Source organism: Scomber scombrus, chromosome 11, assembly GCF_963691925.1.
Source record: "Scomber scombrus chromosome 11, fScoSco1.1, whole genome shotgun sequence".
NCBI classification, from domain to species: domain Eukaryota; kingdom Metazoa; phylum Chordata; class Actinopteri; order Scombriformes; family Scombridae; genus Scomber; species Scomber scombrus.
In genome coordinates this window covers 1,237,071-1,253,419 of record NC_084980.1, presented here as the reverse complement: position 1 = coordinate 1,253,419, position 16,349 = coordinate 1,237,071, and the positions used below count along the sequence as shown (strand labels likewise).

Here is a 16,349-nt window from a genome sequence, read left to right as displayed (position 1 = left end):
TGAGTTATGAGCTTTTCAAACTGGTTGTAAATATGTCCAACAGTTGTGTAACAGTACAGAGTAGTACAGTATGTAGTGACATAAAAGAGGACACCTTTCAGATGTTTTTAATAAAATAATGAATTTTGTGTTTGTTTCTATTATTAAATGTATTTGCATAATGAAACAGTTGAAATAATAATAATGAAGTAATTGTTTCTATGTAGAATCATTATTATTAAATAGGATCAAATTCATCTGCACTTACTGTGCATTTTGGAAAAAAAAGTCATAATTATTCAACCAGAGCAACAATTGAGACTTGAATTACATTCAATGAAAGTTAACAATAATACATCATTACTGCTGATATAATGTATAATGCACATCAGAGAAACTGAGAGACAGGGGAGATTTTCATCAGAGTGTTGAGTCTGCAGAGTCAGTTATTGGAGTAAGGTTTGCTGATAACACGTGTTATTCAAATGACAGTAGGACAGCAGCACTGTTTTATTGCTCTACTGCCAGAGTCTTCCATCACAAACTCATGTGGGAGTTTACTGACTTCCAACTGTCACTGAGCCAACAGCAAGCAGCCACATGTCCTGCCATCAGAGGAGGAAGACACTTTTCCACAACATGAATCATGTTTCCCAACGATGATGTATTAACCTGACATTCATTCACTGCTCATTGTATTCTCTATATACATCCTTGGTTTCAAATGTCTGTTCTACTTTACTGTCCTGCATTACTGTGGACATGTCATGTCTATTAAAATAATCTTTCATACGATGAAAACATGTTTTTACTGTTTCTAAGAAATGTTGATCATTTAAAGAAAGGCTCCACAGCTCAATCTGCTACTTGGTATTTCTTTATTATGACGTAGTATTAGGGCCACATGAGGGAAAAAAAAGAAGTTCCGCAACGAGATTAAACTCGACATGCCAACTTTATTGTCGAAATTTCGACTTTATTCTCGATATGTCGACTTTATTCTCGACAAAACTAGGAGAGAGCGCTAAAAAGGTTGTGCAGAAAACTGTCTCTTTTCAGAAGGATAAACCAAACAAATTTGGAGGAGGTGGCTGCATTATTGCAAACTGAAATTGCTGGAACCGGGCAGATGCAAGGATATCGATGGTTACAGAGACATATCGAGAATAAAGATTAAAGATTGAAGTCGAAATTTTGACAATAAAGCTGGCATGACATGTCATAAGCTCGACATGTCGACTTAAATGTCGACACGCTGAGATTAGAGTCGGCATCATATTTCAACTTTATTTTTCGACATTTCGAGTTCTGACTTTAAAGTCGTCATGTCGAGTTTAAAAGTTTTTCCTCATGTGGACCTAATACTCCGTCATACTTTATACTTCTGTATGATGTGGGTTGAAATTTAAAGAAATGAAACATTTTTATCATCATGAATCTTGTGAAATGATGCAAATAAATGACTTCACACCCTCTACTTATACTGTATCATCCATTTGTGTTCAAACTTTGCATCAGAAGTTCAAGTTGTTCGATAGCTGAAGCTGGTTAATGATGAAAGGCTTACAGACGTGTTTTCTTCCTCCACAGTGTCAGTGTGAATGAACTCTCTGTGCACACATGAAGCCTATTACTATCTCCGTACATACAGTATCATTAGTGTCATTAGACTCGTGCAGGGAGGACACATTTAAACACGGGATTCTTTGCAGAATAATGTGAGGGCATGTAATGAGCAGAGTGCACACTGTAGATCATACAGTCAGCAAATTAAAGTCAACTTCACTTCAATGCTTCAGCATGAAGGAAAAAATTCCATTAATTTGCGAGCTCCTACAGCCATTCTGATGGCTAATTTAGACATTGACAGTGTCACACATATATTTAAGTGCTCGGTTTTATGTCCTCAGTAGGTTTTCTCACAGCATCAGCTGCTTGTCTTTAACCAATTACATTCAACTATAATTAATAAGTACACAGTGGAGAGTGCTGCAAAGCAGATATGGTACAAAGGTTGCAAGTGATTGCAGTTTGTGCACCCATTTGTTACAAATGTTATTAGACCTATAAAATGATTAACATTAATGTTTATGTTTATTTATTCACCTTTATTTTCTCTCTCTCCTATGGGCAACTGAAATAAAACTGATATTTCACACTGCTGTGTAATATTAGTATTCTAGGTCTACTTCAACTTTCAGTTCAACTGTGCAATATATATATATATATATATATATATATATATATATATATATATATATATATATATATATATATATATTTATAAATGTATATATTCTCACTTTAAACCTGTGCAATAACAATCTAAACTATTATATTATATTAACACTCAACATCAGTATTACTTATTTACTTTATAATTTCATAATTGTACTATTATTTACTATATTTTTTTACTACTATTGTTTTTTTTTGCTTTTGTACTATACTTTATTCTTTTTAATCAACATGATTTTTACTGTCCAGTTTGCTGCTGCTGTAGGGGAGAACAGGGTTGGCAGTCACACTTTTTTTTACTTTACTTTGAATTCCTCACAAACCATATACTGAATAGATTCCCTTTGAATTTGTAAGGGAAGCCTAAAGTATCAGGTAGGAACAGAGTGGTCTTACTCTCCTTCAGCTGCTTTTGTTCAAGAGATATGAGCCATCAAATATATCTTGTGCACTTGTGACAACCGTCCCATTGTGGGGTTTGTATCAAACACTATGGGGTTGGTTGTAAAAAAAAAATGTAGACTGTGTTAAAAAATAATTTAAAATGTTTAGTTTTATTGAAATACAACAACCTAACACATCTCCTGCACCAAGAGAACACAAACAGGAAAAATCATTCCTATAAGTGCATTTTTTGTCCTTATATAAGAATAATATCTATTTCCACCTCTCTGACTGCTCTGAGCTTTACATCAGGAGGAGTCTGGCTCTTTTTTGTCTTCCTGACAAAGTTCTTGTTCATTCTGCTATCTTAAAAGAAAGAAGGAACTAGATATATCACACTATATATGTATATATGCCAACATGTGACAACCAACCCCAAAGAGAAAGTGACAAACATCCCCAAATTGGATTTTTTGCTACCAGCTAAGCTAACAACCACATATGTTAGCGTAGCTAAGAAAAAAGCCTATCTAACTATCACTCTCTCTTCATACTTTTTAATTATAATAATTGTTTTATTATAAACTCATTGTGTAAAATCCCCAGAAGAGAAACACTGAAGAATTGGATATTTACATTTTCAACGTCTTCTCACCTCAATGTCAAGTGGTTTACTCCAGAAATGATCTCTGAAGAAACATCTCACCTAAATTCTGAAACTTTCAGTACCTAAACTTTTTAACAGCGCCCTCTAGGGACCGAAATGTGATGAATGTGACAACCAACCCCGTTCTCCCCTACTGTAAATGTCCCCATCGTGGGAACGCGGGAACAGTTATGTTGTTCATGTTATTTTAAAGCAGCTGCAATAATCTTATATGAACTAAAACATTGGGATTTTTTTGTATGACACAGGACAAAATTGCTTTGAAACATATTAAAAAAGCTCACCCTGTAATATTTTGCTGACATGAGAATGACCCACATCATACAGAGCCAATCACTGCCTGTTCCCATGACTCTGTTCTCAACAATATGTTTTCTTCACATTTTCTGGCGGCCAGAAGACGTGCTGCCTCTTGCTTTGACTTGAGCTGCAGTCTATTTATTAGAGACATGATGTCAGCGCAAATGTGTAATGTTGAAAAGACTAAATCACCACTTCCAAAAATACACAATCACAATCACACACTAGTGGAAAGTCCAATCCGTGCTCTGACTCCAAGCACATGTGGCATCCTACATTTACATGGAACAGATGGTTTCTAATGCATTCTCACAGCTGGGATGATACTTTGTACTATGATATGTGACCCAGTACAAAACAGACTTGTGGAGAAAATGCTCGTAACCATGTTTAAAAAGAGACCATGTCCAAAAGGAACCTGATGTTGGATCTACTCAAATAGTGTTAACAAAAACAAATAACTCTGTGTTTCTGGGAAACGGAGGATTTTGCAAACTCTCACTTATTTTCAATTATGCTAGAAATCAGATTTGGAAATAATCTGCCATTGGTATTTAGTATTTCCATCACTTCAGAGGGTATTGCACTGACTGAAACCCATTTCCGGGAGCCTTCCCCTCAACCTAATACTAAGTATTTCTACAATCCTGAACAGCTGTGGTCACCAAGTCAGCAGACTGACTCTGTAGAGTCAGTTACACAATAATATCTATGTAAAGTTTGATAACATTAGCTCATTTTAGCCATTGTGAACCAGTCATACCATACCGAGTAAGGCTGCTGCAGTAAACTGCGCAAAGGTGTGTCTGATTGCTTATGAAATTACATTTTAGAAGTCACAGTCTTACTTTGAAAGGAAGTACATTGTCAGTAGTAGAAACTGTGTTACCTGAGCTGCATGAGGATTCTCTCCTCTGTAGCCAGGTAGAGGATCCTCTCCTCCTCCATCTCAGCTCTCCGCCTGTACGCTGCCTCCTCAGACTGAGCCAACCGGTCACACATTAACACCACCAGCTCCTGACCTGCCATACGGAGCATTGAACTCACGGCCTCCTGGTTTGACAGCTGGAACACAAGTGTCTCAGAAATTAGGGTACAACAGTAATCCTTTTTTTCTTAGCTTGTGGTGAAGCAGGAAGTCAGTGTTGGTTGGGATTTCAACAACTACAGGATATTTGGTGTGCATACTATATATCTATCTATCTATCTATCTATCTATCTATCTATCTATCTATCTATCTATCTATCTATCTATCTATCTATCTATCTATCTATCTATCTATCTATCTATCTATCTATCTATCTATCTATCTATCTATCTATCTATCTATCTATCTATCTATCTATGTAGCAATAATGTGAAAGATGTCATTCTAATGTGAACATACCTTGTTAATATAGATCATTTGAAAATGATCCTGTTCAAACAAGAAAAATAGTCTTGATATAATAAACACCTGAGCCAACAGTCAGCTGACAGGTGACTTACCTGTAACTGTCTCAGTTGGTTGAGTTGCAGTCTCAGCTCAGACACGTTTCTCTTAGCTAACACCAAGCTCTGCTGCAGCCCACCGTCAGAGGGAGGGGCCTCCAGAGCCAGAGGGGCATCGCAAGAGCTGTCAATCAGGTCCTGGGCCTCGGACAGAATGCCTAAAGGTCAAAGAAAGGTAACATTCATAATCATTTGTACATGAAAAAAATCCTCTTTAAAAGATAAGGCTGGTGATTTTCTACATTTTGTCTACAAATCACATATTTGAAGCCAAATGAACTGATCTACTAACAAGTATTGTGTGCGTATCCAAACTCTGATAGATCTCTTTCCTCTGTGCCAAAGACCTCTGTTGTCCAAAACTAATAAAGTCTGTGTAAAGTAAGAATAAATATGTGTTCTGAGTTTGACATACCACAGAAAAGTGTGTTGTTAACCACCCTGCCAAATTTTAATGATTAATAAAATCGCCAAAAATATGAAATTAAGCTTCAAAGTTGTGTAAAAATCAGCCTCTGTCTCTGCTCACAAACGCTGTGGGAGTGCCCGCCGAGTCCGCTGAAACCCCGCCCCCTACCAAGTGTCACCTGTCAATCAAAGTCACCACCTCTACCAGAAACATGGACGCTACGTCTGAGAGCTATCTGCTGCTAACTCAGCTGCTAGCTCGGCGGCTAGCTCAGCTAACTGGCTAACTGTAGACTGTAGTAGTAGTAGTGTTAGATATTAACAATAACTAGCCACTAGGCAGGTTAACCACTGAGGAGAGCGGACTCTCGGTCTTATATTTATAAATAAATAAGTTTGACTTATATAGTAGGGGCCACTACGTCACGGGGGGAGCCTTTTTTTGCAGGCTCAGAAAATCAGGAAAAATGAGAGGCTGAGAAAGAGTTTAAGGCTCTATCTCCACAATTCAGTACTGCATAGTTATCAGCCTTTTCACATGTTTTCTGTAACCATTTTCCAACATGTATAATATGTTTAGAAGTAAATCAATGAATTGACTTTACACAGACTTTAAAAAGACATCAATGGGCTACATCACTGCTACATATAACCACTTTGTGCTGCACTGTACACTGTAAAGAACTTCAGTACAAGAGGTTGTGATATGTAGCACAACAACTTAGTGACTATGTTCCCACACATGCTCAATGGCATGTGCCTCACAAAGAACTACTCTCCTGACACTGAGAACACAATCACTATCATTAGTGTATTATGAGTATTATAAGATGTTTTCTGTGTAGTGAAGGAACCGGTCACCCAGTGCACTGTGGGTCTTTGACATGTTTTTAATAGTTTTTGGACAACAGTGGAGATCTATGGCTCAGAGGAAGAAGATATATTGTATCAGGCTTCGGATACACACACAATACTTGTCAGCAGGATGAGTTCAACGTTGGTTTGGGTCTGTACATGAGGTTTTGTTAATAATAAGAAAAATATTGGAAATTGTCAGCCTTGTCCTTTAAACAAAACAAAAAAAACTATGTATAAGGTAAGGTAAGGGTAAACTTTATTGATCCACCTAGGGAGAAATTCAACATTGACACAACAGTATTCTTGTAATAAGTGATACAAATAAAATGAAATAAAAATCAGAAATATTATATTTATAGTGTGTTTTTAGAATAAACAAAAAAAATCTAAATAATTCAGTATTACTATGCTGAACTAGCATCTCAGCTGGTGAAGAGCAAAGCACTCCATGTCCATGTCCTATTGGCTAATATACTTTACTCTATACTTTATGTAAAAAAAATAAAAATAAAAAACTCACCAGGTCTGCTTCTGCTAAGTTTCCGCCCTCCATTCTCACTGTAAACATACAGGTAGTTAGTAAATACACTTAGTACGTCCTGTCTAGACAGAGTAAATACAGACATGCAGGATTATTACATAGATATGAATGTGCATACAACGCTTTTAACTCCTACTATTGTGTACACTCAGACAAGAACGGCTTTTTGGGATTGTTTAGTAGTCAGGTTGCACATACTGATACATTAAACATGTATTTTTGTCAATGTCCATGTTATGACCCTAACTCTGAGGGAATGCATGACCAAACAAAAACAGATCCTGATAGCTTCTACATCCACATATGTTCAGTACTAGTGTAACATTTGAGTGGTATTCTGCAAACAGGAAATGACTCATCCAGATTCACAGCTGGAGTGTCTCTTATCACCTCTTCATCAGTACTAATGGTGTTTAAGGTCCAGTTCAGCTCATACAGTCTCTCACTAACACTTGGACCCACTGAAATGCTCACGGCATTAATTCAAGGTTAGCTTAATGTAAATATAGAAAACATATCATGTAAATCATCAACATGTCGCGAACCCAAAACCAGATGCAAGAAAAATTATTCTGCAAGAAAAAAAAAAAGTTTAAACCAAAGCAGCAATCATGGAATCATTCTTTAATTATTGTATAAAGTAGCAGGTGTCCATTCTTCATACAGTAATGAACAAGTCTAGTGTGTTGACTTGATGATACTTGAGTTTCAGTACTGACACCATAATGATGCTTTTGTTATTACAGCTTCAGGAATATCAACATTCTATCAACAGGTTATTATTATTATTATTATTAGTTATTTTACATTTAAACTCCCCCATTCATAGATGATGGATTTTAATAAGAGACAAAGACGGAAATGTCAGGTAAAGGGTTGAAAAAAACCAAAACACACACAAATGATTACTCAAAGCACTTCTGGAGGAGACCTTTAATAAAATATGCCAAGTCTCCAGTGCATCAGTGTTTAAAGCTGTCTTAACACAAGCTGCAGTACAACAACTCTGTTCTAAATGTAATACTGTCTGAAATGAGCATAAGAAAGAAGAATAAAAAAGGAATCAAATTCACAATCTGATGCTCATATACAGTACCAGTCAAAAGTTTGGACAGACCTTCTCATTGATGTGAATGGGAAAGTATGTCCAACCTTTTGAATGGTACTGTATACTCAACATACTGCTTTCCCAACTCATTCCAGCTGTGCTGCCTTGTATCAAATGATCAGAAATCTAGTGATGAATGGAATACTTTTATAACCAGCAGGACTGACAGACTAAACTGCTGCAGCTGCTTTAGAGGAGAAAGGAAGATGTTACAGACCTGACAGGGTCTTTAACTCCTGGAGGATCTGGTCCAACAGACAGAGCATGGTGCACAAGCCCTGCTAGACTGGCTATCTGCTCTTCCATGGCTTTCATTCTGTCACTGCAACATATATATATATACAGAGTATGAGCATCACAATAGCTTCCCAGCATGCATGCATTATAATACAATAGTGGGGTAACAGCCACTGCATCCTGCTTTTGGCAAAATGTTTGGCATAGCTTGGAGCTCAGATCATGGTTGATGTTTCCTATGTGTATCATTGTGTGAAAATGCACTGCATAATGCTGGGCTTAGTTAAAGAAATGCAATAAATATATCTGATCATCAGTCCAAAACAGTCCTCATATATCACACTGTTAGATGTTTGGAGTGAAGACAACCTGCTTCTAAATTGTGACAGTGTCAGAAATTGAGGACCAGAGTCTTACCATGTGACTGCTGCTATGATCCATGACAACAAACCAACCAATCAATGACCAAAGCAATGTGTAACCAGTAAGACTGCTGTTATAATCACTGGGGGAATCAGTGCACCTTTTTCTGCATTTAGAAACACCTAAAAAAGTAAGGTGATGACTTTGTCTCTTAACTCACTTTTGGGCGTTGCTCGGAGTCATGTGACCCTGAAAAAGTCTTTCAGCTTGTCCCAGAGGGCTGTCCAGAAACACAGATGAGGTAGAGGACGATGAGCCGCTTCCTCTGCTTCTGTTTACCATTTCCACTGTGGCCCCATCACTGTCCCGCCGCAGGGACCGACGAATCGGGGACATCCTCTCTGGAGACACTAGACCCACCCCTCCAATGATCTGTCTGTCAATCATCCTGACTTCATTCACTCTGTGAGGGGAGGGGGGTGGGGTTTTGGTTCCCAAAGGAGGAAGCTGGCTGTCACCATATTTCCTGCTTTTCTGTCTGGTAGAAAAACAGACGGAAGAACGGATGAGTTCATACACAGTTTGTCATTATGGTGGGTCTCCACATGGAAAAACACTATTAGCAAAATGTTTTCTGCTACTGAACATGAATATTGGTTGAAGAGGAATGTTTTATGTGGAGAAATGTTATATGTTGCTAGTTTAACAAATAGATAAAAGGATTAAAGCAGTCATAGGAAATGCAGTATATCAAAAACACATTGATACAAAACAAAACTACAGTGTTTTTGGTCATTGCTCTTACTGATATCATGATATTGATTTGATCCACATTGCCCATGTTTGAAAAAAATATAACAGCAATATTAGGGCAGCTGTGGCTCAGGAGGTAGAGCAGGTCGTCTACCAATCAGAAGATCAGTGTGTCCTTGGGCAAGATACTTAACCACAAATTACTGAATTGGTGTATGAATGTGTGTGAATGTTGGTTTCCTCCTGATGAGCAGGTTGGCACCCTGTGTGGTAGCTCCTGTCATCAGTGTATGAATGTGAGTGAATGGGTGAATGTGACATGTAGTGTAATAGCGCATTACAGTAATATACTGCAGTTGCTATGGTAACAGGCTGATACAGGTTCATCACCTGTATGGAGAACTCTGAGAATTTAAGACTAACCTCAGCTGGACTGGCTTCCATCTCCATTTCAGTGTCACTGTACATTTATATATGTGTGTTTGGATTTTAAATCAGTCAGCGTACCTGTGGAGGGAGCGAGTCTGGTGCTCCATGCTCTCCCCGTAGCCCATCAGGGGTTTAATGGAAGCCCGGTACTGCTGCAGTCCTCCAGGAAGCCCTGCGACTCCAGCATCCACCATGTCAGCAGATAGAGAGGGGGGAGCGCTGCACTGGGAGGAGGTGATGCTGAGGCGACCTCCTGCTCCATCCTGGACGGAGGAGCAGTAGGAGTCTGGGTAATGTGGTCCTCCTTCACCCCGTACCACCAGGGCCATGCTCTTACTGGTGACAACATCCTCATCTGACCACACACACACACACAGAGAGAGAGTCACATAAGAATAAGAACACAGATAAAGCCTTATTATTTAATTTCACTGTGCTTCTGTGACATCACTTTGGTTCTTTATCTTTCTTCTTCTGTCAACCTGACGACCTTTTTATGGCAGTCTGTCTTAGTGTATAGTGTATTTTTAATGGTTGATAGTGTAGAAATGTGTATATTGTGTAAATATGGTCAGATGTGTAGCTCTCTATAGAAAGTACTACAGAGTATTCTACAACAGGAAAGCTTTCAGTGGGCTTTATTTCTGACAGCACGTCTTGTTTTTTGATTGAATATAGATGTATTTCAGTGTGGTTAAGATCCATATGAAGACATATTAGTGTTTGAATATAAAATGCAGAGTTTGGAAGTGAGTATGTAAACATGTATAAAGTAAGTTTTGTTGCTTGTTTGTGTTTGAGTGAGAAAAGTATGCAGGACATTTGAAGGCTGTTATCACTGAAGGCTTTTTTGTGTGACAACTATGCAAATGTGTCACAGTTTGCTCAATAATTGTTGCTGTTGTGTTGAGGTGTGAGTTTTATAGATGTGTACTTGGTAGTGATCCATGCAGGTAACCAATAGTTAAAGGACTAAAATAGAGTAAAATAGACTCACCCACTCAGTCAAAACAAGTACATTTAAAACACTAAGATTGTTACTAAAAAGCCCCAGGAGTAATATAATGTGGGTCTTTAAAGTGTGTTGGAGCAGCAAAACTAAAAGCAATCTTGAGTGAGAGCCAACAAAATCACCTCTGTGAATCACCTCCATTTGCATTTGATTCAGTCCTCACCAAATACTGTACACACTGTAGATATGCTCCACATGCATATACAGTAAGTTTCCTCTGTAGTTTCCATAGTTTCCTCTGACTTCAGTCCACTAGATATGTAACAGATGTTTGGCCATTTGTTGCATAAATAGAGCAGCATTTACTATGACAGCTGGAATTATTTCAATTCTTTAAATGATAAATGACTTGTGTTGAATTAATTCAATGTGTGTGTGCGTGTGTGTGTGTGTGCGTGCGTGCGTGTGTGCGTGCGTGTGTGTGTTGAGATGTGACCCTGCAGGTATCTTACCAGGCTTGACGTCTCTCCTCTCCAGAATGGCACTGCTGCTAGTACAGAGGGAGCTGGACCGCCCCGCCCCCGACAGCCGTTCCCTCGGCAACGTGGCGCTGCCTGGATCCACCATCGCTGCTGCCCCTCGTGTGCTCCCCCCACCATAGGCCATCCTGGAGGGAGAGGAGGGCATGGAGCGTACCATGGGTGGAGACATGGAGCCCTGCAGGCTGTGCAGGGTGCTACGGCTGGATGATGACAGGCTGTGGACTGGACTGTGGTTACCATACAACACCTCTTTGGATATCTGGCACAAAAAAAAAAGAAAAAGAGTGCTCTGAAACACAATTTAAAAGAGCTATAATAAAAGCTGATAAAACAAAAAAAAGATGTTGCTGCACCAGAGACTGAGAACACAAATCAGCAGTTGTTAAAGCAGGACAGCCACTATATATAGAAATTACTTTCATTACAATAGAAATATATATAGCTTTCATTTGAAATCAAACTACATTTTAAAGTCCCACCAATACAGATTTGAGCTCATCACAGATACACTACAGTATATTGACAGTATACATGTTGAAGACATTGTGGTATATAAAATGCCAAAGATAGTTTTAAAAAGATGTTTTTGATTCCAGTTTAATCTGCTGGCATAAATAATGGCTGAAAAAAAAAAGTTTCATCATAGGTTCAATTATGTACACAGGAAGAGAAAATAAAGATTAATGAGTAGTTGATGATTCATTCAATGCTGACACTACACTGAATTTAATGTTTTAACAGTAGTACAGTTATATATACAAAAGTCTTAGGCCACCACCATCATGCAAACAGAAAATACAGGAACTATGTACACAAAAGTTAACATTAATTATTAAATATTATTATTAATTGAGTCTCTATTCCATTTAGGTTTAAAGAGCCAGGTTCCTGCTATTAGTGTAAGGGGAGGTCTGAATATTTACACACTTTAGCCTAGAAACTGGTTTCTTTTCTGTTTTTTAATAAACATACACATTTCCTGTATTTTTTGGTTGTATTTTAATGAAGAGACAGATAAATAATGATATATGGTCATTATAGCATTGCTAAAACAACAAATCTAATGGTGGCCTAAGATGTGTCAGAGAGGACTGTGTGTCTTCGGCCCCCATTATCTGTTAATAGCAGGAAAATCTGTCAAGTTCAGTTAAAAATGGGACATTTCCACATCATCTTTTTCAGCTCACACACTCAAAGTCCCTCATCACTTTGCTTATAGTCCACAGATATACAGTACTGTGCAAAAGTCTTAGGCCACCATTAGATTAGTTGTTTTAGCAATGCTATAATGATCATATATCATTATTTCTCAGTCTCTTTAATAGAATAGAATCTTTAGGCTAAAGTGTGTAAGTATGCAGACCTTCCATTACACTTGAGTAATAACAATAACCTGGCTCTCTTAAACCTAAATGGAATGGAACTTTAATTAATAATAATAATTAATAATTAATGTTACACTTTGTGCATATAGTTACTGTATTTTCTGTTTGTATGATGGTGAGGGCCTGACTTTTGCACAGTACTGTATAATTATAGTTTGTATAGAAGCCTATTAAATGTTTTTGATAACTTTGTATAGGCTTCATTTTGATATATTTGAGTCTTATTTTTGAACTGAACCGTGATATATTTATTGTACTTGTGTTGGTGTTAATTTGCAGTTAAGTTTCCATTTTAAAACTACATTAATCAATATTTTATATAAATGGCTGTGTGTCATGTGACAGTGCCACTCATAGTGATGAAGCCACAGTGCATCATCACCAGCTCCCTTCAGCTTGACAAGTGTTTAGTTCTGATGTGGTTTAACAGTGTGTAAATGTCCTGTCTGGTTCAGGCTCTCTTGTTAACCTAGTGAAAGTATGTGACAACAGTTTATGTGAACATTACAAATAAAAAATAAGAGCCAGGAATATACTTTCCATGTACTTATTGTTCATCCTCCCAAAGGATTAACAGCCTCAAATACTTGCCTTATAACATCTCAACCAGTTGTATAGAAAAAAGGACAAAGCTACAGTATTTGGAAAAATCTAATGTGACATCTGCCAGGTGAGCATGAGAAAAAGAAAAACAGACGATAACAAAAGCTGAATCCTGTGAGACTCTAAAATAACCCACTGCAGGAAAACGTGCTTTTAAAGAAAAATCCTGAGTAGGCATGAATGTGTGTGTGTGTGTGTGTGTGTGTGTGTGTGTGTGTGTGTGTGTGTGTGTACACGCTGTGCATGCACTGCATCTACTTGGAGTCTGAGACACTTCACACTGCCCTCCACAGCAGTAACACATTAGAACCACACACACACTGCTCCATACAGCAGACTGATTCATCTGCTGTTTGTGTGTGAAAACACCACAGTTCAGTTCAGTGGTTCCAGGTTCTGACTGCCGGTCTGCTCCTGGACCAGCCACTGTCACTCTGAACACTGATGCTGCTGCTAAACCTCACCGCTCTGAACTGCTGCTTTAGTAGACCATGTAGTCACACACATACTGTACATCCTTCATCTTTATATACAACAAGAGTTCATTTGTGACACTTTAAAACAACCTCTCATAAATCCAGCCACTGTCAGTTAGAGACTCCCTTTCTTTTCTAGAGTATTTTTTTATCAGTCGCCACTTAACAGAACTGAACTTTTGAGGCATTTCAATCAATAGAGTGTGGGTGGTCTCACTATCGGCCAATCTTTGTCCTCAAGGAGCTGGATTTATAATCATTCAATCTCTACTGGACTACTGAGTGTAACAGTACCACCACCTATTTTCCCAAATTCATTAATGTGAAACAGACAGTAGATGTGTATGTAGGGTCTGTCTATCTATCTATCTACCTATCTACCTACCTACCTACCTACCTACCTATCTATCTATCTATCTATCTATCTATCTATCTATCTATCTATCTATCTATCTATCTATCTATCTATCTATCTATCTATCTATCTATCTATCTATCTATTTATCTATCTATCTATCTATCTATCGGTCCATCTGTCCGTCTATATCACAAAATCCACACCTTCCTGTATAGATATGTTGTGTGTTTATTTAACTTGAGTAAAAAATACCATGTTACCTTTGACTGTTAAATTATTTTTTTTTTTCTTTCAACATTTCTTCATCAATAAATATAATATCTCAAAACTGAGGGCATTATGATAAAAGAAGAGGTGTATGTGATTCTGCACTTACTGAGTGAATAAGCACATTTGATGATTTGATGAATATACCCTGAATTATATGTGATTAAATGTATTACACTTTTATTATTATTATCTTTTAAAATGAGAATGCAGCAACAAAAGTCACAAAACAGAATTATAATTGAGATGGCCTATAGTGAATAAGTAAGTGGGCATCAGTCAATGAACTGAGGTAACCCTTGTATAGAAGACACTGAACTGAAGTAACCCCTGTATAAAACTCCAAGCACCTGTGACTGGAGTTTTGAATGAAATGAGCATTATGTGATCGATGCCAAGAAAAGTTGTTTTGGAAGGAATCTGATTGGTTGAAAATGTACAAGGGCAAAGGGGATTTCCCTCTCTCCCACGACGGTCAGCGAAATGATCAGTATGAAAGGAAACATTTATCATTTCTACATAGACTGTCGACGAATAAACTCTAACTGCATTCAGCTGGACGACTCTTGGTGATTTTTCTGTTTGAATCTTTTTGGACTTTGACATCTTTTAAATAACGAAGTATTGGACTGTTAATTTGCTACTACATTCTGACTGTCTGTCAGTCTGTCGTGTTGCTTTTCCTTTCACTTCTCTCCATTTATCACATCAACACACACTCCATCATCACAACACAAATGTGACTCAACGCCTCAGAATGATTGACTCGAATTGTGTTTGGCACTCTCTCTGCCACATTCACTTGAAGCTTCAGGGAAAAGACATGCATGCTCTGAAGCCCTCACAAAACCTCTGATATACAATCCAAATGATATATCATTTTATTATCACTGATTTAAATGAAAAAGATATTTGAGTGTAGTGATTTAGAAGTCAGTGAAAAGCTAAACCTTGCAGGCATTTCTAGTTAAATTCAGTGTTACAGATGCTGGCTGTTTTATGTAGTACTTCATGTCATGGTAAAAATCTTTTCTTCATTAATACAACCTGTATGCACGGTTATATCTTAGTTTTATGCGTAATTAGGTCAAAATATTTGATTGTGCAACAGATGAAGGAACACGGAAACCCAGAGCATATGGAAAGTTATCCTGACACATAAACATGTCATTCAACACAGGATCATGTGACTCTGGCTTTATTCCACCTGATAGTGAAGAAGACACCACAGCACATTACAAATACAACATACAGCTTTGTGTGTGTGACTGGAATTATAAAGTGCAACACACACACTGGCTGCAGCATTTCTCCATTCATCTAACAACAATGATCACAGACCTGGAGTGAATCTCAGTTTAGTTTATTTCTACTATTAGCAGCTTTTTTAGTGTTTTTTATTTATTTATTCTTTTTAACGTATTTTAAAAAAAAATTGAAAGCATTCACATTCAATGAGTAGATACATTTTAATAAAATGCTATTGAGCTCCAACCCTAAATATGATCAGGTTTTTATCAGACAGCAGTTTTCTACTTCACATCCAACCACACTTACATCTGTTATCACTACCAGTCCAAATGTGCTTCCTCTATTTAAGTATAGTTCCAACAAAACATCTTACTATGTTGAATACAGAGTTAATCATTTAATAATAACACATAATGGGGATCCTAATAAACTCAATTTGTTTGAATTTAAAACTCTTAATAAACTTCTGTTTCTAAATAAATATCGACTGAAATGACATCATTAAGTATAGATATTCATTATTGAGGTTCCACACAGAGAACAGCCCAGAACCAGTACTACAGGTTGTTTTGTAAACTGTGTATCTGATAGTTTTGAGTTGTGTCTGTGTCAGTTTGTCCAGCTCCTGATCAACTACAGAACACACACATCTCTGTTATAGGTTCTAACACCTACAAAGATACTCTGCAGTTTGTGACTAACCTCAACATGAACAGGGTCCATCCTGCTGTAGTTGTGCAGATCAGAGGTGCACAGCA

The 16,349-nt window shown here is 37.5% G+C and overlaps 1 protein-coding gene across 1 annotated transcript in view; it reads right to left on the bottom strand.

The window, feature by feature from the left end:
- Positions 1–16,349, bottom strand: part of si:ch211-207d6.2 (sickle tail protein homolog) — a gene marked incomplete at its 3' end in the record, with an annotated part of 80,432 nt that overhangs the window by 13,804 nt on the left and 50,279 nt on the right. The window contains exons 6-12 of the mRNA XM_062429119.1: positions 11,222–11,510; positions 9,836–10,112; positions 8,796–9,113; positions 8,193–8,297; positions 6,847–6,884; positions 5,058–5,218; positions 4,458–4,633 (exon numbers count right to left, since the gene is read on the bottom strand). Coding sequence (XP_062285103.1) covers positions 4,458–4,633; positions 5,058–5,218; positions 6,847–6,884; positions 8,193–8,297; positions 8,796–9,113; positions 9,836–10,112; positions 11,222–11,510 — 1,364 coding nt within the window. The remainder of the gene's footprint in view (positions 1–4,457; positions 4,634–5,057; positions 5,219–6,846; positions 6,885–8,192; positions 8,298–8,795; positions 9,114–9,835; positions 10,113–11,221; positions 11,511–16,349) is intronic.